The 23,322-nt window shown below is 39.1% G+C and overlaps 1 protein-coding gene across 1 annotated transcript in view; it reads left to right on the forward strand.

The window, feature by feature from the left end:
- Nucleotides 1-23,322, forward strand: part of LOC106997183 (uncharacterized) — a 54,710-nt gene that overhangs the window by 23,453 nt on the left and 7,935 nt on the right. The window contains exon 5 of the mRNA XM_077994128.1: nt 340-501. Within this exon, the coding sequence (XP_077850254.1) occupies nt 340-442 (103 nt within the window). The 3' untranslated portion in view covers nt 443-501. The remainder of the gene's footprint in view (nt 1-339; nt 502-23,322) is intronic.

Here is a 23,322-nt window from a genome sequence, read left to right on the forward strand (position 1 = left end):
ATTAGTCAATAGAGTAGGGAAGTATTTAACTTTCAGAATATTCATATAAGTGAATCAAATGCAATAAAAGATGTGAAATAACTATAAAGACAGTAAACCACTGTAAAAACAAATAGAATTATTTTCATTATCAAGGCATTAATATTGAAATTGATAATGTTTAATAATATGATAAACACTTGGCTATGCTTTTCTTTTTGGGGACAGTTATAAAAGCTAAGAAAGTAATTATGGATATTTTTATATAATCATTGCAGTATTTCTAATTAATGCCCCCTTTTTCCATACATGGAGGATGAATTCAGAGAAGTAAGATCTTATTTTGTTTTTAACCCTCAGGATAATAGGAAGTTTATATGCCATTGAAGAGGCAGAGAGGAGCTGCAGCATGTATTCACAACTCAGAACTCGTCCTGTGAAGGAGGAAAACGATGCCCCTTAGACCGAAGAATTAAGAGATGACTTACATTTGAAAAACCACCCACAGCTGCACGTTGATGTGTAAGTTGCACTCAGTGCCTTTTGGATGTGACGTGGGAAAAAATCCCCATTGTCCACATTGGCCTCTACAGAAGTTTTGTTGAAAACTCTCCCCAAGGAATCCTTCTGCATTTTGTCTTTGTGCTTGTGCTTAGTGGTGGTAAATGGATTAACACAGCAGTCTCTGATAGTATGATAGATGGAGTCGGAAGAGCAATTTTCTAAACACCCTTTCCTTACTTGATGGATGTCTCCATTGCTATCTCTTCCCTCGGGGCTCTTTGTGTGCAAAATCTCTCTTCTGAAAAGAGTTTTCATTGCATGCTATTAGTAGTGAGTGAATTTATGGCGTCCTCTCGTGCAAGCAGCCTTTCTGCCATTCTGTAGGTATTATAGAATCTGCTCTAGCACTATATGCAAAATGACAACCTAGTTTTTTGATCAAAAGGTTCCACTGGGTTAACATTTTCAAGTATGAAACAGAATTTAGCTCCAAAAAACACTGATTTTCTTCTCACCACACTGAAGTGCAGCTGAAACTTACTGTCCAGCTAGAGCAGCATTTACCTTCTTAGACATTTAGCTAATCCTGTGGTACTCCTCTGCTGTCATCAGCACCTCCATCAATAATCTTACTTGGTTCCATCATAAACCTCAGCTGGGGCCAGAGGATACATCTTGATTACACTAATCAGCATGTATTTCTCCTCCATGACCCCTCCCATTTGAACCCTGAAGCATGTGGGTCCCTGTGATGAATGGGAAAAAAGTTGCCAAGACCAATGAACAAAGACACCAAATTTGGGAAGGAAGGGTTTTTGGTAAACAGCAAGGATGTAGGTGTGAGGTGTAGAATTTAAAAATTGTTACTATACATCTGAACCAAATCTTTTTTCTTACTTTTTCCCATCTTCTTCGTAAAAGAGCAATCTCTGGTAACAGAGAGTTGAGAAGTGGATTATGTGCTCCAATAATTGGAACTTAAAATGGTGAACAGGGGGCAAACTCCCTCTTGAAATTAGGGAATTAGAACCAGCTTCCAGCTGAAGATTTTTGAGAACAATTTCTTTTCTGGCAATAGTCTTTGTACCACCTGGCCAAGCAGAGAGCAGTGAGGTGACAGGGTAATGAACATGGATAGGAGAGACCTGAGGACAGCTCCCTCCTGAATCTTCCTGCTACCCCACAAGTGGTGAGGAAGAGATGCAAAATTTTATCCCCATAAATAGAATGTGAAATATTTCTGCAGGTGAGAGCCACCACCTGCTAAAAAGTTCTTTAAAATAAGTGAGAAAACTTACATTGAAAGAGGTGTAATATTTCAGTCACCAGCTGGAAAATGTGGAGCTGAAACCTTATAAGTGTCACCCCTGCCACAGAGACAAGGAAGAGGACCACATTTTTTCCTTGCCAGAAGAGTCACCATGCATAACCCAGGGGTACAAGACAGACTATCTATTATTATTAGCAGCAGCAGACACTATATAGATACTGTCAGGGACCCCTGGCTCACCTTCACCCCTCCTGCCCATCCTTGAGATATAAATCTCCCCTAAATTAAAACACCATTCCCTGAAGATGGAGAAGACAGTAGAATCTTGAATTGACAATATTTTAACCTATACTGACTTGGAAAATTACTAGGGTGGACTGAATAAAATACCCATTTTTTGGCAGGCTGTACAATGCAAAGCCAGATCACATTGAGTTATATGAGTAAAGTTTACCTGCGTCCTCAAGATTGTAGTAACTGTGAAAGTTAAGATGCTAAATTTTATTTATTTATTTATTTATTTTTTGGTTTATGAAGAGTACAATAGGATACCAAGATCAAGTAAAATAGTTTTTCTTTTTAGGAAAAATGTGAATATTCAATATGGGGATTGGAGGAACGGGCAAGAGAATTATAAGAAAGTTTCTTAAAATGCTTACCATTTTTAGAGAAATATTAATAGTAGATTTTGGGGTGGGGGGAAAGAAAACCTTGCATTAAAGCCAAAAGGAACAGAATCTGAAACTTTTTATCTGTGAAAATGTTATATTCTGGAAGATTGTTAAGAAAAGCAAATTCCCATAAATTCCAGGACAATTTTAATCCAAATTAAGCCTAGATTCCTGTGGAAGAAAACAACTACTGGCTTTGGAACGAAGAAGAAAGAAAAATGAACTAGCAGTGGACTGTGGATATTTGAAACGCCCAAGTCTACAATTTGCCTCGTTTATACTTTTTTTTTTTTTTTTTTTTTTTTTTTGAGACAAGTCTTGCTCTGTCGCCTAGGCTGGAGTGCTGCAATGGCGAGATCTCGGCTCACTGCAAGCTCCGCCTCCCAGGCTCAAGGGATTCTCCTTGCTTCAGCCTCCTGAGTAGCTAGGACTACAGGCGTGCACCACCACACCCAGCTAATATTTTGTGTTTTTAGTAGAGACAGGGTTTCACCATATTGGCCAGTCTGGTCTTGAACTCCTGACCTCAAGTGATCCACCCACCTCGGCCTCCCAAATTGTTGGGATTACAGGTGTGAGCCACCACGCCCGGCTATTTGTACCTTTTTAAAGTAAAACTGTCCCACCACAGATTGCATGCTTCAGACGACTCATTAACAATGCAAGAAAAATGGCAGAAATATGTTCTATGAACCCAGGCAAAGGATATTTCCCAGGTGGAAATTATCGTTGCAAGATAAAGAATCATCAACAGCAAAGCAAAAGTGGGTTTAGATACTTCTCAGGTTCACGTTTTAGTGACTATCATCATTTCACCTTTGGCGACCAGAACAAGTTACGCTGTAAGCATATTTTCAGTGGACTATAAATGATGGAATAATAATTATTTGAAAATAATTTCAGCTTTGGCTTTAATAACCAGAGACTGTATTTCTCAACATATTAGATTAGAAGAGAAATCGGATTTTAACAGCTTGTCTTTTTAAAAAATCCTAATTCCAAAATGGAATGCAGCTGGTTATTTTTTTTATTATTGTCTTGAATATTCTCCTTTCATTCATGTATTTCAATATCTTTTGTTTTTTGAAAACTAAGGAATGGACTAAGATAAACTGAACCCAAAAACGTTACCTTAAATGAACTTTAGTTCCGACCTTTCTAGCCAGTTAACTCCATCTAATACTAAAAAGTGACATTTACAAAATACTGTAAGGAAATTTCAATCTCCAATGCTTCCCCTTCATTAGAAGGCAAGACCCAGTTCCTTGGGTAATATTTTTTGTGGCAAACTCAAACTTGCTCTTTGGGCAAAAGATTAAAAGCCTTTGTCTCAGGCACATAGAAACATTTTCAACCATTGTGTGGAAACCATTGCAAAGTACCACAGAAATCCTTCACACCTTAGTACTCTGAATAGCACACTCCACATCAAAGTCTGCTAGAAATCCAAGGCAGCTTGGTGAAAAACAATAATACTAAATTATCTTAATCACCATCTCTTTCAGATATATTTCATGAGTGTGTGAAAAATTAAAATCACAAAGAATTTTTCAAAGAAGAAACATCTTTGTCATTTATGTTTGTTTTCAAGGCCTTAACATATGGCAAGGGTGCTAAATCAGTCCTTTATTATTGTAATCAGTAATAACCAAAGGAAAATGAGGTCCAAAGAAAACTCAAAACAGAATGAATCATTGGTAAATGAAAAGGCTTTCAGAGGTAACCTGACATCTTGGCAGATGGAGCAGCTTCAGCTTTACTTCCTGTCCCTTCTTTCTTCTATCCTAATCTCTGCCTTCACCTCCTCTTACTGGAACAAATAAAGCTCCTCTTAACTGGATTTCCTGTCTCTATGCTCTCTTCCTTCTAACCCATTTTATACCTCATTAGTTTTCCCAAAACATATTTTTATCATTTTATTTTAAAAACTATTAATTTATACATTTTTAAAAACTTTTGGGGTTCTTCATGGAACTCTCTCCTGCTAAACCTCATTTTAAACTGTGGCTGAGAGCGGTGAGTTTAAAGGGCTATAACTACAGTCAGCTGCTCCTCTCATCAAGCACTTGAAATGGCCTCCTGTTTTACATCGTATCCGGTGCTGCATTCTCCCTCTCATTCAAGTCTCTCTGCATGCTCTTGCTTACCCCATACCTCCAAGTTTGTTCTCTAGATCTCAATTCCTATCTTTGATAGTAACTTTATTTCACATGATCTCAACACCCATTTCTGACATTCCTACTTTCCAACACTGTAACCGCCATCTAAACTTCTCCAAACACGATCAATAATAATCAGTAGATATATTCTGTTCATCAGCATTACAGAGTAACTTGAATTCAAATGGTCTGCAATTCCATCATCTTTCTGAGTTTCAAGTGACAGCAAATAACGTCTAAAAATCTACATGTTGGGCTGGGTGCAGTGGCTTATGCCTGTAATCCCAGCACTTTGTGGGGCCGAGGCAGGCGAACCACTTGAGGTCAGGAATTTGAGACCAATCTAGCCAACATGGTGAAACCCCATCTCTACTAAAAATACAAAAATCAACTGGGCATGGTGGCCGGTGCCTGTAGTCCCAGCTACTCCAGAGGCTGAAGCAGGAGAATTGCTTGAACCCGGGAGATGGAGGTTGCAGTGAGCTGAGATCGTGCCACTGCACTCTAGCCTGGGTGACAGAGCGATACTCTGTCTCAAAAAAAAATATATATATATATACATGTTTCCCTTCTTTTTTCCAGCTTTTATTTGAGAATCAGAGGTACATGTGCAGGTTTGTTACAAAGGTATTGTATGATGCTGTGGTTTGGAGTATGACTGAACACATCACCCAGGTAGTGAACATAGTACCCAATGGGTAGTTTTTCAACCCTGATCCTTCTCCTTCCCTCTCTCCCGCTTCTGGTGGTCCCAGTGTCTATTGTTCCCCTCTTTATGTTCATGGATTCTCAATGTTCAGCTTCCACATGTAAGTAAGAACATGTGGTATTTGATTTTCTTTTTCTGTGTTAATTCACTTAAGATGCTGGTCTCCAGCTGCATCCATGTAACTGCAAAGAACATGATTTTGCCCTTTTTATGGCTGCATCGTGTTTTACGGTATATATGTACCACGTTTTCTTTATGCGGTTTATAACAGGGTTGATTCCATATGTTTGCGATTGTGAATAATGCTGCAGTGAACACGCAGGTGCATGTGTCCTCTTGGTAGAATGAATTATTTTCCTTTGTGTTTCTCTTATTTTCAATTGAAACAACATAAACTCACTATAATGATGTTAAAATTAAGACCTCATGTTCTCTTTGCTTAGATTCCAGGCAAATAATTTCTCAGCAAAATTGAAACTGTTAACTAGAAATATGTTGCATCTGTTGCCCTTTCCGTTCCACAACAGAGAATCAATGTATTTGGAAACTCTGTGAGAACGAACTGATTAATGTAATAAAGTTTATTTCAATTCAACAAACATTCAGTATTTACCACATGAAAAAGACTATGCTGGCCAAGTTGGAGAATACACAGATGGCTAAGACACAGCTTCTGTCCTTCAAGAATATAAAATCAAATGGGAAAGAGACACAAACATAAATATTGTTAATATATAAGTTAGAGGACAAAAGAGATTTGTTTTGACTGAACTGAGCACTGAAGGATTCTTGGAGAAAGCAGGATTTTAGTTGGCCTTAAAAGATTTACAGGATTTTATAAGGCAAGGAAAATCTGGCAGAGGTCAATCAGAGTTCATTCCTCAGCATCATGATACAGCATAATTATTAGGTTGGTGCAAAAGTAATTATAGTTTTTGCTATTAAAAGTAATGAAAAAACTCACAATTACTTTTACACCAACCTAATATTTGTTTAAGTGCTTTTCTCCTCCAACTGAATATTAGTTCCTCCAGGAGTTCCTGCCTTCACGATCTTTGCGTTCCCAGAGTCTACCAAGGGCCTAGTTACTGGAATTTCTAAGTAAATACTTGCCGAATTAATTAATAGATAGCTATTAGGCTCCTAAAAATTGTTAATGCCTCTCAAATCTGTACCTAGCAGTTGCTTAATGAAGTTTCACTAAGGCTATACCAAAAAACACATTCAAAAGACTAAAAATGCAAAAACTCCTCTCACTCATATCTGTTATCTCTGTAAGACTGGATCATTCCCACATTGTCCTCCATGATGGGTCTGTTGATGCAAAAAGTCAAACCGTAAAATATTTTTAGAGATTTATTCTGAGCCAAATATGAGTGACCATGGCCCATGACACAGCCCTGAGGAGGTTCTGAGAACATGTGCCCAAGGTGGTTGGGGTACAGCTTGGTTTTGTATATTTTAGGGAGGCATGAGACATCAATCAAATACATGTAAGAAATACATTACTTTGGTTCAGAAAGGCGGGACAACTCAAAGCAGGGACTTCCAGGCTGTAGATAAATTTAAACATTTTCTGGTTGACAATTGGTTGAGTTTATCTGAAGACCTGGGATCAATAGAAAATGTTCAGGTTAAGATAAAAATTATGGAGACCAAGTTTTATTGTGCAGAGGAAGCTCTCAGGTAGCAGACTTCAGAGAGAGAGAGAGAGAGCAAGCAGGTTGTAAAATGTTTTTTATCAGACCTAAAAGGGTGCCTGACTCGTAGTTGATGATCTTCTGGATCTGGGAAGGAAGGAAGGAAAACAAGGAGAAAAGGGATTCTCTATAGAATATGGATTTTTCCAACAAGAGACGGCTTTGCAGGGTCATTTCAAGATAGGGTGGAGAAACATGTTTTGGGGTAAAATATTTTGATTTTTTTCCTCGTTATGCCAGAGTCAGATTGGAAATTAAGCCACTATTTTTAGGGTTAAATAAAACCCATCTGATGAGAATTTTTGGTTTGTAGAGCATGACTCCCCAGACCCCTTAGATAGGAATTTGGGCAAGTTAAAAAAATCAGAGCTTAGTCCTCAGTGTGTATGAAAAGCACTGTACTGGCACTAACAGCATAAAACTGAGGCCAACCAGCACTCTGTGAGAACTGGACAATCTCTCTTTCAGGCCTTGAGTGTTCTGTGCAGTTGAAGAATCTCATTCCTGCCGGTTGAGGGGTCGTGTGAGGAAATGAGAAGTGCTGAATGAACTGGTGTCCCCTTAGGAATCAGTGAGCGGTTACGGTCACATTTGTGAGGTTAGCGTAGTATTTGTGATTCTCTTACAGCCTTAAATGAAGAAACAACCAAATCTTATGTCATAACCACCTGTACCTATAGGCTTCTCCAAGAGAAAATTAGATAAGATGAGGAACAAAATACTGCTTTCTAAATAGATATGTAAGAACTCAGTCACTTCCCACTCAGGGTCTTCTTGTAAGCTGTACCTGATGGAGCACATGGTCTAATGTTGAGAAAAGAATGGTTCTACTTCTCCATCTTTACTCTAAGTTCTAGGATCAAGGTGCATTTTCAGTAAGAGATATATGCCAAACAAGCCCTGACATAATTTACCATTCAGTTGCATATTTCAGGGGGATAGAAAAGAAGAAAGAAACCTGGTTAGGCCTGTGTCAAAGAGGCAAACCCTGTCTACATCTGCAAAAGGAAAACAAAGAGACTGTAATAGTCAGAGCTGCTCATCTTTAAGGAATGTTGGTAAATGTACCCCAATGAATGTTGTAGATTCTGACCAATGTATCGACTCTTCCTCCTTCAAGAGACTGAATAAATGCATGGGTGTGGTAACAAGAGACCAATGTGTCCATTCTTTGTATAGTACCTATCACATCCATGTGCTTTAAAGCATTTTTTTTTTCTTTTCTTTTTTTTTCTTTTGAGACAGTGTCTCACTCTGTCGCTCAGGCTGGAGTGCAATGGCACGATCTCAGCTCACTGCAACCTCTACCTCCCAGGTTCAAGCAACTCTCCTGCCTCAGCCTCCCAAGTAGCTGGGATTACAGGCATGTGCCACCATGCCCAGCTACTTTTTTATTATTTTTAGTAGAGACGGGGCTTTGCCATGTTGGCTAGGCTAGTCTCAAACTCCTGACCTCAGGTGATCCACACGCCTCAGCCTCCCAGAGTGCTGGGATTATGGGTGTGAGCCACCGTGCCCAGCCCGAAAGCATTTTCAATTACACTTGTCTACCAAATATCCATTTAGCAGTAGATTTTTATTCATTCAGCATATATTTATTGAGTGTTTTTATTTACTAGGTGCTCCAGTAGACACTAGAGATGCAATGGTGAATGAGATAATCATGATTCCTGCCTTAATAGCCTTTGTAGTTTAATCAGGGATGAAGAGAAACAAACAGGCAATTTTAACACAATATAAAAGTGCTGTGATAAAGAAAGTACAGGTGGTACAGGAAAAAACAATAGGGGTAACTAGTTTAGAATTGACGGCATTGAGGTTGGCCAGGAAAAGTTCACAGTGGAAATAATAGGCAAGTTGAGACCTGAAGAACTTAGTTTTTAGTTGTGTTAGTTGGTTTTTGCCTGATCATCATTCTTTCCTCCAACTTGTGGTATCAACACCTCGATTTCCCTTTGGGCAACTACCCTTTCCCAACTTTCTATCCATGAGGGTTGGCTAAGGCGGGCATCAACCCTATACTCTAGGAGTCAGAACACTGTTCAGGTCAGTCAACTAGAGCATTTCATTCCTACGGTCCTCATGATTGGTTCAGTTATGTGCATGTTACCTAAGGTAGGCCAGTAAGACTGATTCCAAGGGCATGTGTTAAAACTATGAGACCAGAGGCCCTCTGATGCCCCGAAATTTCTTACCTAATAGAATGTAAAGCCAGAGCTGTGCAAAGATAGGTAGCAGATCATGTTGGTGTCTGAGGTATAAAGCAGGAAAAGGGGTGGGGGAACATGCATAATGCCTCCATCTATATTCTTCTATCAGGAAAGCAAAATCTTTCTCAGAAGCCCCACTGAACACTCTCCTTCGTCTTGCTGCTGAGAACTGGGTCACAAAGTCAACTCTACTTGCAAGAGATGTTGAGAAAATAGGATTTTCAGAGTTGGCCTAGACCAATCATGGTCTACAGCCTAGTGCTGGGCACAGTGCTGTTCTCTCAATAATAATAATAATAATAACCAAAAAGAAACAAAAAACTCAGGTTCTATTAGTGAGGAAAAATAGGAAAATGGGTATTGAGAGGAACTAGCTGTGGTAACCACAGCATATGAAGATATTAATATTTAAGATTCTTGCTCTTGTATTAATTCTCTAGGGCTGCCATAAGAGAATACCACAGATTGGGTGACTTAACAGGATAAATTTATTTTCTTGCAATTCTGGAACCTACAAGTTCAAGATCAAGATGATGGCAGGCTTGGTTTCTTTTGAGAGCTCTCTCCTTGGCTTGCGGATGGCTGCCTTCTTGCTGTGTGTTCACACGGTCTTTCCTCTGTGGGCAAGCTTCACCGATATCTCTGAGAGTCCAATTTCCTCTCCTTCTAAAGACACCATTCAGGTTGGATTAGGGCCCACTCTAAGGCTTCATTTTAACCTAATCACCTCTTTAAAGGCCTATCTCCAAATATAGTCACATTCTGACATACTAGGGGTTAGGATTTCAACATATAAATTTGATAGGGGGGTGGGACACAATTTGGCCCACAAAAATTTATAACATTAATTTGGTCCCAGGAAGTTCATACAATGTATTCATTTTAGCAGTAGCAGTAAAACTCTTTCTCTCTTACTACATCTTTAAAAAATTAAGAATTATCATTTTACAAATCTCTTTAAATTTATCAAAGGAAAAGATATTGATTGTTGTAGTGATTTACATTCCTTTGTACCAGCAAATGTAAGCGCTTTTCAGGTATATTTTTCTCACATTAATTTCATCTTTTATTATACCAGACACCTCTCAGCTTATCTTGGTTCCAGCCACAGCTCAGGCAGAGGACTCCCTTGGCGCTCAGTGTCTTCTGTCCTCCTGCCCCCAGGGTCTCTCCAACACGGTGGAGCAGAATGTCAGTGAGATTTCACTCTGCAAATAGCTCAGAAGTGCTAGAGAGGTGGTAGTCCCGGAAAACTTTCAACCAGTGGGGTGTGGAAGACAAAGAGCAGATTCTTTTCTCCAACAGTCCTTGGGTGGCCAATTCTGAGCATTCCCTGCACTCTTGAGCACATCCCAGTGGGACCGAACCTCAGTTGGTGGGCAACTCAATCACACACCTTTGTATGGACTTTCTCTTCTCCTCTATTTCGATTTGCTCAGTTCCTCACTTCTGCCTACCTGGGTTCATCCCCTCACTCCCTTTCCCAAATAGATTGCTCACACACAAGTCCTATTCCAGCCTCTTCTTTCAGAAGCTACAGCATCTGCAAGCTGGTCTTTGGTTATGCCTTTTTGGTTTTGTTGTTTTTCTCAAAAACATTATTTGCCATGAATGTTTTATGTATCAAGGACATTAACCTTTGGAGAAAATGTCAACAGAGTTATGAAGGGAGTATATCCCTTAGATTCTATGCCATGCCGAGCTATATTTGAGGTCAAAATTCTTGTACTTGCCTTAATATTTGAGAAATGCAAGGTTTAAGAGTATCTATTTTGCAGTTGATTTTAACCAAAAGGCTGAGAAGTGATAGAAGTGTCCATTTTATATTGTTGTTTCTGTCATAGTTTCTAATTTAGAAATCATTTTTATATTTCCATAAAATTCTACCTGATATAAGATGGTTTCCTCTTCAGGGCTATTTGTTTTAGCTTTAGAGCTAGAGCACCCTTTTGAACTTTCTTGAGAATAAATAAAATCATTTTTTAGTATGTCTGTTTCTTTCACTCCAGCGGTTTTTGGTGAAGAGCAACTCTCATTCTTCTGCGTGGTCCGTTTCCCTTGAATCACGCTTCAGTTTTGCTTCTTTGCTTTTACTGGTTGTTCCTCCTTAAAGAAAGTCTGTGCTTTCCAGAAGTAGCTTCTGTTTCAGGAAGGGTAGAGGTGCACTCTGTCAAATCACTGGGGTTTTGCCTAAACCTTTTTTATAGGAGCTTTCAGGTTAAAATCAGTTCTGAGATTTTTGAAGACATCGTCTGACGTGACTATCCGTCAAGTCTTGAGGTGGAACTGCTAAGCCATTTTATACCTGATTTTAACCGAGCTGGCCAAAAACAGTGAGTTAAGATGAGAAACAGTCATATATAAGGAGAGAAGAAGGGGAAACAGGAGAGTGAGGCTTGGAGAATTTCCCAACTGACCACTACCCAGCTATAGAGACATGGAATATGATTCATGGTCTGAGGCTTAAAAACTGGAGGTAGGACTGGATGCAGAGGCAATGATGAGCACTTTAGATGAATTTATTACCCCTACTTGTAAAGTCAAGGGAAGAATAAGCTTATTTTACCCTTTCCAATTATCTTTGTTTAAAACTTTGTCTAGTAAATTTCATTTGAGGATAATTGGCAAACATCTGGTGTTCTACAGCTATTTCCCTCCCCAAGATATAGATTATTCTCACTTGGGTGAGCATCAGTGGCATTCCCTCTCCTTTCTGAGGAGGATTTCAGTAAGTAGGAAATCACAGTCGAATTGAGTGCTGTTTCTTACACGGGGTGATGTACTTTGCTCATCTACAGCTACAGTAGTAGTCAGTTCATTTTTCCATTTTAGCTGCCACTGGTCATGATAGTCAAGACAGTGACTCTGCAGATGTTTCAAATAGTTTTAAGAACATAACAAGGAGGTAATCAGTCTTTTATTCAATTTGTCATTTAATTTTTCTAATTGTAACTGTCCTCCTGATAAACACCTTGAAGTTAGTGTTTTGAGCTGAGGCAGGAGATACTGAATTATAGATCCCAGAGTTACCTGAAAAAGATCATCTAAAATCAATACGAATATTCATACAAAAAGTCCAACTGAAGAACTGATTTGAAGAATCTAAGCAAAGAGGCAGCTTTGAGGCAAGAAGTAAGAAGAAATATGAATGAGATAATTTAGAATACCTGGTAGAGACTATACCTCGAGAGGTTCCCGGAGACCCAGAACTATAGTTCCAAATTCTAGTTGCAGAGTATTCAGGGCCTTATACATGAGAGAATCCGGAAATATTAACAGTACTGTATTAGTCCATTCTTACACAGCTATAAAGAATACTACCTGAGACTAGGTAATTATAAAAGAAAGAGGTTTAATTGACTCCCAGTTTTGCAGGCTTAGCAGGAAGCATGGCTAGGAGGCCTCAGGAAACTTACAATCATGGTGAAAGGTGAAAAGGAAGCAAACGCCTTCTTCACAAGGCAGCAGGAGGGAGTGAGTGCCAACAGGGGAAATGCCAGACACTTACAAAACCATCAGATCTCATGAGAACTCACTATCATGAGAGTAGCATGGGGGAAACTGCCCTCATGATCCAATCACCTCCCTCCCTCGACACATATGGACTACAGGTCCCTTCCTCAACGCGTGGGGATTACAATTCGATATGAGATTTGGGTGGGAACACAGAGCCAAAGCATATTAAGCACCAATTCCATTCAGACATTTCCCTCACTTCATAATTCCTTCCTTTCCTCTTCACAAAAGTTTTCATCATGAAACATAGTTCAAAGTGCAATAAATTACATATTTATCTACATTAATACATATATATATAAAGAAGAGAACAGAACTATTAGATATTATTGTTACCTGAAATGAACTACTTAATAAATTTAATTAAACAAAGTGTTTGTTTTAATTTGTGGGTAACAAAAACAAAAAGGATGATATAACCATTGTTGTTTGGATGGGATATGAATTTGTCTGTTGTGACTTTTCCCTTGTGATTATGTTGAAAAAACATTGTGGGAATCTTATGTGAACCATTTAGCTAGCAACATAATGAAAAATATCATTCTTTTTAATATGAAGTATTCTATCAATTCCTGAAATCTCCCAAATCATCATCTCATTATACATCACCTGTTGGTAGTGGGACTCATGAGTGGCTTAGAATGAGATCTTACCTTTGTTTCTGCAAAGTACCGCGGGGCATTATAAGCTTACACTAGCTTTTGACCTAATTTCTTGGCTCGGAAGTGTCCAGAATACAGAGATAATATAAATTTGAGCCAGAGAAGGTCCAAGTCCCTGGTTACTAATGTTCAGGACAGGATTATTTCCACCCACAACCAAGCCCGAAACAGGCACAGCTTTCTTGTAATTGAGCTGGGGAGAGTATTCCAGTTCACATTTTGATTAAGGAAACAGTAATGTCAGGCAGTGGTTGAAATTTTGGCATCCAGTGGGGAGCAATTGTCATCCTGCGGGGAGCAATATTAAGATTTCTCTGCCCTCAACAGCAGAAGTGGGATACAGAAGCAAGGTCCAGAACTCAGATGCATTACCTGACTTGAGCCTTGGGGTCGGTACCACCAAAAAAACCCTGAAAACTTTAATTTGTTATACCTTTCAACTGTTTGTTTCAATTCAACATTCACTCTACTGACTCATCTGCTTCTGATTATCTTGACTTCTGGTACCTTCAATAATTTCTTGCACCTGGTTTTGCTTCACGCCTCAATCCTGATACTTATTTCTGCTGCTGTTACTCTGAGTTCTGGATTATTTTCTCGATTGCAATTCATATTTGCCAATTTAGCTAAACACAACACCCAGTTCAACACAGTCCCAAAGACCCTACACACAGGTACAGGCCCTTAGCTTTATCATTCCTATCGAATTCACATGCAGAATCAGGGAAGGGAATTAGTCCATGCCTGGCAGGGAGGGTGTCTTAGTCTGTTTCTGCTGCTATAACAAAATTCTTTAGACTGGGTAACTTGTAAATAATAGAAATTTATTTCTCACAGTTCTAGATGCTGGAAAGTCCAAGATCAAGGCATAAGCAGCTTTAGTGTCTGGTAAGTTCTCACTCTCTGCTTCCAAGATGATTCCTTATTGATGCATCCTCCAGAGGGAACAAACACTGTGTGTCCTCGTGTGGCAGAAGGGATGGAAGAGCAAAAGGCACTAGGGTGCTCCCTCTTCTAAGGTCCCATCTCATAATACGTTAGGGTTTAAGTTCTAACATACGAATTTTGGAGGGACACATACATTCAAACCATAACAGTGGGGCTCCAGTCTTAGAGGAAAACTTAAGGAAGGTTTTCAGAAACTTAAACGACTAAAACTTTAGTTCTGTTTTTCCTTTTCTAGCCAAAATTAAAACATTTCATTGACATATATTAAAGAAAATAAATTATAATCTTGATATAGAAGACTAATCATAAAGATGTAATTATCTCAAAACTGGTTTATATTTTAATATAATATCTACAAAAGTTCTTATAGGAATTTTTATAGAACTTGACAACCTAATTCTATATTTGTCAGAGAATAGCAAATGAACAATATCTAATATAATAGTAAAGAAGAACATGGTACAGGAAAATACCCTAACCAATATCAAAATTTATTATAAAGTTTTCATACATAAAAAGCATGATATTAATGCAAAGTTAGAAAAACCAATTCTTGGAACAGAATAGAGACCTCCTAAAATAATAAGGATGCTCAAAAATTTGATTTGTGAGAGTCTGAGTATTGAAGATCAGTGGCTAAGGGATAAGATACTCTATAATTAACCTCAAGAAACTCAATTATCAGTATGGAACACAATCAATTCCATATAAAAACCTAAATGAGAAAGATAAATTCATAAAAATAATTTTCATATAGTTAAGAATTTTTAAAATAAGGCTTAAAAATCATAAAAGCTTGATAAAACTGTAGTAAATTTTAATTTTTAATGAAATGAAAAGACAACAGAAGTTTTTAAGAGCAAACTACAACTTTGTAGAAGATGTTTGACATACTTAAATTGTAAACATTTATTCCAAAAACATGTAACATTTAGTTCTTGAAAGAAGCCTGGATCTGTGGATGGAATAAATGCTGAAGAGCCATAGAAACAGGGAAAAGGGGTTGAAATAGGAGGATGCAAGGGTGTCCCTGGATTGTTCCTGGGAAAAGCAGGTTCTGCCATAAAAGAGACAGAGAAAAGCAGGGACACACTAATCACGCCTAGGCTTCTACATACTAGGCTTGTGGAAACTGACAATTCCAAGTTTCATCAAAAGCAAGTTAGACCATATGATTCAGCAGTTCCATTTTGGAGTATATATCCAAAAGAAATAAAGACGGGGGTTGATTATTTGTACATCCATGTTCACAGCAGCCTTCTTCACGATTGCCAACAGACAGAGGCAATCCAAGTGTCCATTAATAGAAGAAAGGATAAACAATATGTGGTATATGCATGCAATGGAATATTGTTCAGACTTAAGGAAGGAAATTGGAACACATGGCACAACATGGATGAACGTTGAAGACATTATGCTGACATGCCAATCACAAAAAAGAAAGTATATGATTCCACTTATAGGAGATACCTAGAGTAGTCATATTCAGAGACAGAAATCTGTACCCTATGTGACATCTCTCGGTTCTTCTCTCCCCACAGCCAGGAGGGATATTGTGCAATGGGTGAGAGTTTTGTTTGGTGAAGATGAAAAAGTTCTGGAGGCCGGGCGCGGTGGCTCAAGCCTGTAATCCCAGCACTTTGGGAGGACGAGGCGGGCGGATCACGAGGTCAGGAGATCGAGACCATCCTGGCTAACACGGTGAAATCCCGTCTCTACTAAAAAAACTAGCCGGGCGTGGCGGTGAGCGCCTGTAGTCCCAGCTACTCGGGAGGCTGAGGCAGGAGAATGGCGTGAACCCGGGAGGCGGAGCTTGCAGTGAGCAGGGATCGCGCCACTGCACTCCAGCCTGGGCAACAGAGCGAGACTCCGTCTCAAAAAAAAAAAAAAGAAAGAAAAAGTTCTGGAGATGGATAGTGGTGATGGTTGTACAACAATGTAATTGTACTCAGTACTACTGAACTATACACTTAAAAATTGTTAAAATAGTAAATGTTAAGTGTATTTTATCATGTAAAAAAATGAGTTTGGGATGGGTGGGTTTGTGGGAGGAGTGAATGATAGAGATATTAACACATCCTGCTTCTATGAGAAAATATCATCATTGACAGTATAAATGCAGGCTATTATTTAATCTAGTTGTGAGGGGTGGAAGAAGACAGAGTTAGAAAAAAGTCAGCAGGGTTTAATTTCTTATAAATTTGGGCTTTCAAGGCCAGAAATAGGTTAATGAGTTCTGCCAATAATCTAAAGTTATATAGATTTGGAGAACTCTGATTTTTGTTTGTTTATTTTTGTTTTAAAATTTTTATTAAGCACTGTTATATGCCAGGTACTTTTTTTATCTTTTTATTTTTTTTAAATTATACTTTAAGTTCTAGGGTACATGTGCACAACATGCAGGTTTGTTACATATGTATACACGTGTCATGTTGATTTACTGCACCCATTAACTCATCATTTACATTAGGCATTTCTCCTAATGCTATCCCTCCCCCATCCCCCAACCCCGACAGGCCCTGGTGTGTGATGTTCCCCACCCTGTGTCCAAGTGTTCTCATTGTTCAATTCCCACCTATGGAGCTCTGATATTTTTAAATGTCTGCTAACATTCAGTATTAGGTAGCGTTCTCCAGAGAAACAGAACCAGTCGGATATACACAGAAATAATATATAAGTATTTATTGTGGGAATTAGTCCACATGATTTTAGAAGCCAAAAAGCCCCATAATATGCCGTTGGCAAACTGAAGAGCCAGGAAAGCTGTTGTGCTGTTGTTCAGCTGGAGACCAGAGGCCGGGGGTTGTGGGGAGGCAGCGTTGATAGTGTAAGTTTCAGAGTTAAAAGCCCAAGAACCTGGAGCTCTGGGCAGGAGAAGGTGGATACTCCAGCTTCAAAACAGAGAGGAATTTTGCCCTTCTCTGCCGTTCTGTTCTATCTGGGTCCTCAATGGATTGCCTGTCCATATTGGTGGGGCTGATCTTTTTTACTTAGCCTACAGGTTCATAACCTAATCTCTTCCAGAAACACCCTGATAGATATACTCAGAAATAATGTTTGCCAGCTATCTGGGTATTACTTAACCCAGTCAAGTTGACACACAAAATTATCCATCACACATGCTTCACACATAAAACATCACATGTGCACTGCTCTCTGCCTGCTTGTGTAATTCTCTAATCAATTTAGCCTTTTGAATTTGCAAGCTCTTGGCTCAGTTACCCTAGTCCTTGGGGATCCCCTCTGAAAGCCCTCAGGTATGATGAATGGGCTGGTGGGCCAGTCGGTGGTAGAAGCAGCATGAAACCCACTCGAGTGGACAGCACTTAGGGAAGTTCATAGGGATTTGGCTTCAGAGGCTTCTTCAGCTCATGGTCAGTGGTTCCAAATGGGCAAAATCACCAACATATGGCTTTAATCTTGGAATTGAGCCAATATCTGCTCTTCGGCTTTGGCTGCAGCCTCAGCCTTTGAAAGGTCCAATAGCGAAATGCCAAAGTGCAATAGCATTCCTGGCATTCCTGAAATGATGGGTGATCAATGATCATGAGATTTTGTTACTCTCATGTCTAAATAATGTATCAATATCAGCAATAAAAACAGATCACGTCATTTGGATGTGTTGTTATTGCATAATATTCACTTTCAAATGTGGATAAGCATTTTAGATATAGGTAGGATTAAAACCTCCTTGTATGCATTAGTTTTTGAGATTCTGTCAGCAGAATGCAAAGTAAAATGCTGCAATAATTAATGTGAATTGTGAAAGCTGTTAACTTTATACATAAAAATTAGATTCTTCAAAGAGTTAAATAGAGAGAGAAATATTTGGCTTTGGGGATTGCCTCAGTGAAATTGTGCCATCATCACTGACTAAATTATCAAGTCCAGGAGTGGAAGAGGAAGTAAGTTTTCACTTCAGTTATCACTATAAGAAAATACAGAATGTTTTCACTATATTATTTCACTATATATTATCACTAAAAGAAAAACATCCTGACTGCAGCTCCGACTTGAACAGTTACCTATATTGGCAGTGTTAGCCAGAAAGATCTTCTTTCTCCAGTGACCTCAGTTGAAGGCAAATATCTGTTCCCATCCCCAGTGTGCAGTTAAATTAATAAATAGTACTGAGAAATTATTGTTCCTTTACCAGCTGAAACTTTCAAATTTTGACTCCCGAAAATTTTAACAACTAACATTTTTATAAGACTTCAGATTTTTTCTATCCAGATATTCATTCTATGATTGTTAGAGTGACCAACTCTTTTCATTTACCTGGGACTGAGGGTTCCCAGGCATGGAATTTATGTGCTAAAATCAGAAAAGTCCTGGGCAGACAGGAAGGAGTTGGTCACCCTAGTGATGGTATTCTATTTAGCCCTGGATTGGGCTTAATATTTGCTTGAACGTTTAGCCAAAAATCTATATTTGGTGTACTTCTGCCACTAAAATCTTGCAGTGCTAGATAGAGTTATTATTTAGTACAATGCCGACCATTTCTCTGGCATAGCTCAGGGTGACCAGGTCTGGAGAGAAAGTAGAGAGTTATTGTCTGTTTGTTTGTTTTTTTTTTTTTGAGACGGAGTCTCGCTCTGTCGCCCAGGCTGGAGTGCAGTGGCGCGATCTCGGCTCACTGCAAGCTCCGCCTCCCGGGTTCACGCCATTCTCCTGCCTCAGCCTCCCGAGTAGCTGGGACTACAGGCGCCGCCACCACGCCTGGCTAATTCTTTGTATTTTTAGTAGAGACGGGGTTTCACCGTGTTCGCCAGGATGGTCTCGATCTCCTGACCTCGTGATCCGCCCGCCTCGTCCTCCCAAAGTGCTGGGATTACAGGCGTGAGCCACCGCGCCCGGCCTGTTTTTTAAGACAGAGTCTCGCTCTGTTGCCCAGGCTGGAGTACAGTGGCACGATCTCTGCTCACTGCAACATCCGCCTCCCAGGTTCAAGAGATTCTCCTGCCTCAGCCTCCGGAATAGCTGGGATTACAGGTGCCCACCACCACGCCCAGCTATTTTTTTTTTTTTTTTTTTAAGTAGAGATGGGGTTTCACCATGTTGACCTGACTGGTGTCAAACTCCTGACCTCTGGTGATCCACCCACCTAGGCCTCCCAAAGTGCTAGGATTACAGGCGTGAGCCCCCGCACCTGGCCGAGAAAGTAGAGAGTTATTTAGCGACCTATTGGACTTTTTGTGGAGTACCAAACTTCCAGCACCTCGTGAACTGACCCAAAATTCAGGGCCCTGAGAATGAGCCCTGGCACCCACTTACCTAATTTCAACACTTTCTACTCTCCTTGTTATTCCTAATGTTAGCTTTACACAGGGCAAGGAATCTGCTTCAATTTTTACCTATTAGCCTGTCTGCTATTCCAGTTTTCACTTGCTAAGCCCTATTCTTTGTCTGAGTCCTTTAAATAAATGGTTTTGTAAGTTGAAGGCAAGTCTGTGTAGTGCTTTGGAGTTTTTTAACATAGTCTAGCTTGATGAGTCAGGTCCACTACTTTGCTTTCTCAGTGTGTGAGAACATAGCGAAACAGAGATCACGAGCTGTGTTACTGTGCCTGTAACTGCTTCCTACTTACATAAATGATTATTTGGTGAAATGCAACCTTTGATTTATAGAGAAAGATGATGATTAGTTTGTATTTTGGGCATTTAAGAAGATTTCCCTTTCTAAAAAGGAGTGATGATGATGGTGATGATGATAAATAGCTAACATTTATTATAGTCATGTTCTCAGTTCTTTACAGGTATTGATCTGCTGAATCCCCACAGCATCTTTGTCAGTTGGGTACGGTTATTGTGAAGCTGTCAGACTGCAATCAGTGCTGTTATTGGTTAGGAAACCGAAGCCACAGTCACATAGCTAGAAATTGGTAGAGTCGTAATTCGAATCCAGATCTGCAATGTCTGCTATACTTCTATTTCTCACGGTAGATATAACGTAGTCTTTAATGTTTCCATAGTGTAATTTTGTAGCTATTGTGTGAAAAAAAAAATTTCTAACTCTAATTTTAAACTTTATTTTTTCTTTATTTAGAAACTAATTTAATTTTACTCAAGTCATTTCACCTAAAAATTACACATGATCATGGAATAATCTTGAGGAGTTGTATGAGATTCAGCTTCCCGCTGCTTATGATTTCAATCAATGTCAGCATTCTCTTGGTGGTAAAGAAACATGTAACTCCTCCTACACGAGGGCTGGTTCGGGGTAAAGGAAAGGGGTGGGGAGTTATGGAAGTAGAAGCCAAAGAATCTTGGGGCAGTTTGCTTAGAATATTGTTTCGTCTAAGAGAATGAAAAAAATTTTTTATTATATTTTTAAAAGACTGTGCAGTCATATCATAATGAAGAGGGACTTGCCATCTAATACTTGTCACAGATCAGCCTTGTCATAAAATCAACTACCTATTATTGTAGACCCAAAGATACTTAGCACAATAAAAAAGACACAATAATCTCTTAGGACTCTTCTGTTTTAGAATTTTATAGTTATGAATTAGACAGTTTCACTGCTTGCCTACACGTTCTCTACTGCCCAGATCTGCAGAGACAGGCAAGTATCCAGGAGGCTGTTTTCAAGGTTGGTCGGGGTGATGTCTAACCTATAAAATGCAATTAATGGTCACAAATGGATCAAAATCACTTACCATCATGAAAATTAATGGTAATGTCTCCGGCTGGATTAGAACTTGCTTGAGATATACAAAGCATTCTCATGGACTCAATCAAGTGTCAAAACAACCCAGAGAGTTAGGAGTATCATCTCCAGTTCACAAGCAAAGGGAGAGAGAGAAATGCTAAAGGTCTCTTCTGGAGACACACAGTATCACACAGTATTTTCTTTCTTTTTTTTTTTTTCGAGACAGCGTCTCACTCTGTTACCCAGACTGGAGTGCAGTGGCATGATCTTGGCTCACTGTAACCTCCACCTCCCGGGTTCAAGCGATTCTCCTGCTTCAGCCACCCAAGTAGCTGGGAGTACAGGTGTGCACCATCACACCCAGCTAATTTCTGTATTTTGAGTAGAGAGAGGGTTTTGCCATTTGGCCATGGCTGGTCTCAAACTCCTGACCTCAGGAGATCCACCCGCCTCAGCCTCCCAAAGTGCTGGGATTACAAGCATGAGCCACTGCACCCAGCCGAGTCACACAGTATTTTGAGTGGAGGACTAGCATAATTGCACTATAGGTAATACCTATAATTAGACGTGCACAGTGAGACGAACAGACTCCTTCAGATTTGTGACATTAGTAAAGGGCTTCAAAAGAAATAAACAATAATCCAGCATAAAGCTTATTTCAAAAGTGAAAAAACAAAATTGAAAGAAATCTGTACTAAATTCCTGTTGCTAATACTTTATCCTCCCTAAGGACATGAAGAGAAATCTTAAGCCCTTAGAAATCTGTATGAAATCAGACATGTTTTTGTTCTCTTTCTCTTTTTCTTTCTCTCTCTTCCTCTCTGCATGTGTGTGTGTATACACACACACACAATAAAACAAGTGGAACTCTTGTTTTCTCTTTTTATTTCATTTCTGGTGATCATATATATACACACAGAGAGAGAAATATATATATATGTACATATACACACAAGAATGATATATATCATATATATAAATATATTTATATGTAAAGTTTTAACTTAATTTTAACATATGCAGAACAACTACTTACAGAATTGTATAAAAATAAATGATGCTCATGTTCGGGCGCGGTGGCTCACGCCTGTAATTCCAGCACTTTGGGAGGCCGAGGCAGGCAGATCACAAGGTCAGGAGATCAAGACCATCCTGGCTAACATGGTGAAACCCCGCCTCTACCAAAAATACAAAAAATTAACCGGGCGCGGTGAATGGCGCCTGTAGTCCCAGCTACTCGGGAGGCTGAGGCAGGAGAATGGTGTGAACCCGGGAGGCGGAGTTGGGAGTGAGCAGAGATCGCGCCACTGCACTCCAGCCTGGGCGAGAGTGCGAGACCCTGTCTCAAAAAACAAAACAAAACAAAACAATGTTGCTCATATCCACGTCCACTGAAAATTGAGGTGCCTTGTGCATGGAGTGTGCTTTACAGAAATATTGATGCTAATGGGATTGATTCAATGAGAGCCATGCACTGTTAGGTTATAACCATTTTTTTTTAATTTCATTTGCTAAAAATGTTTTATAAAAAGCTATTTTTCAATATGCCTTGATAACTATTACCAGGAATACCTCATGTTGACTGCCTTCCTCTACATAAAATACACATTGAAACTCAGAATTAACAAAACAAATATTTGTTGTCATGTCTAGTTTAAGGGGGAATGGTCTACAATTTGGTTGCAAGACGAAGACAGATACGGAAATAATATCACTGTGGAAGTGGAAATTCTCCAACCTAACTCACTTTTTTCCTTTTATTCCATTACCAGGCTAGAGTGGCTTGTTGATGGTCCCTGAAGTTGGGGTTCTGGCTGTACCAGTTATTTACCCTTTGGTGAAAAAAATACTTTAATTCTGATTGAAAATCACCAGAAATGAAATAAAAAGACAAAACAGAATTCCATTTGTTTTATTTTGCTTTATATGTGCTTCTCATTTTACTTGCTTATTTTTTTTAATTAGTCAAATTTATTTTAGTCTATATATGAACCAAATATTTAGTTTCTAGAAAAAATATGAAGTTAACTTGACATTAGATACCACATGATCACATTGGTTACTATGAAAAGGAACCTAAGAGATTCTGGAATATGTTATGGCATCAAAAATAAACCCACTAACCATATGTCTGGGATAGATTTTCATTGGCTGGACATACAATTGTAAATTTTCCAATACTTTGTATGATTGGCATGAACTAAGTGGTAAAACAGAAGTTTTCATTTTTTTGTGAGTCAGTATACTTTGTAGTTGAGAGAAATGTATTTTTTGATTACTCATAACTCTGAAAGGCCTGTTGAAGAAATTAGGGCAACATTTTCAAACTCATAAAAATCCATT

Source organism: Macaca mulatta, chromosome 2 (assembly GCF_049350105.2).
Source record: "Macaca mulatta isolate MMU2019108-1 chromosome 2, T2T-MMU8v2.0, whole genome shotgun sequence".
Taxonomy (NCBI): domain Eukaryota; kingdom Metazoa; phylum Chordata; class Mammalia; order Primates; family Cercopithecidae; genus Macaca; species Macaca mulatta.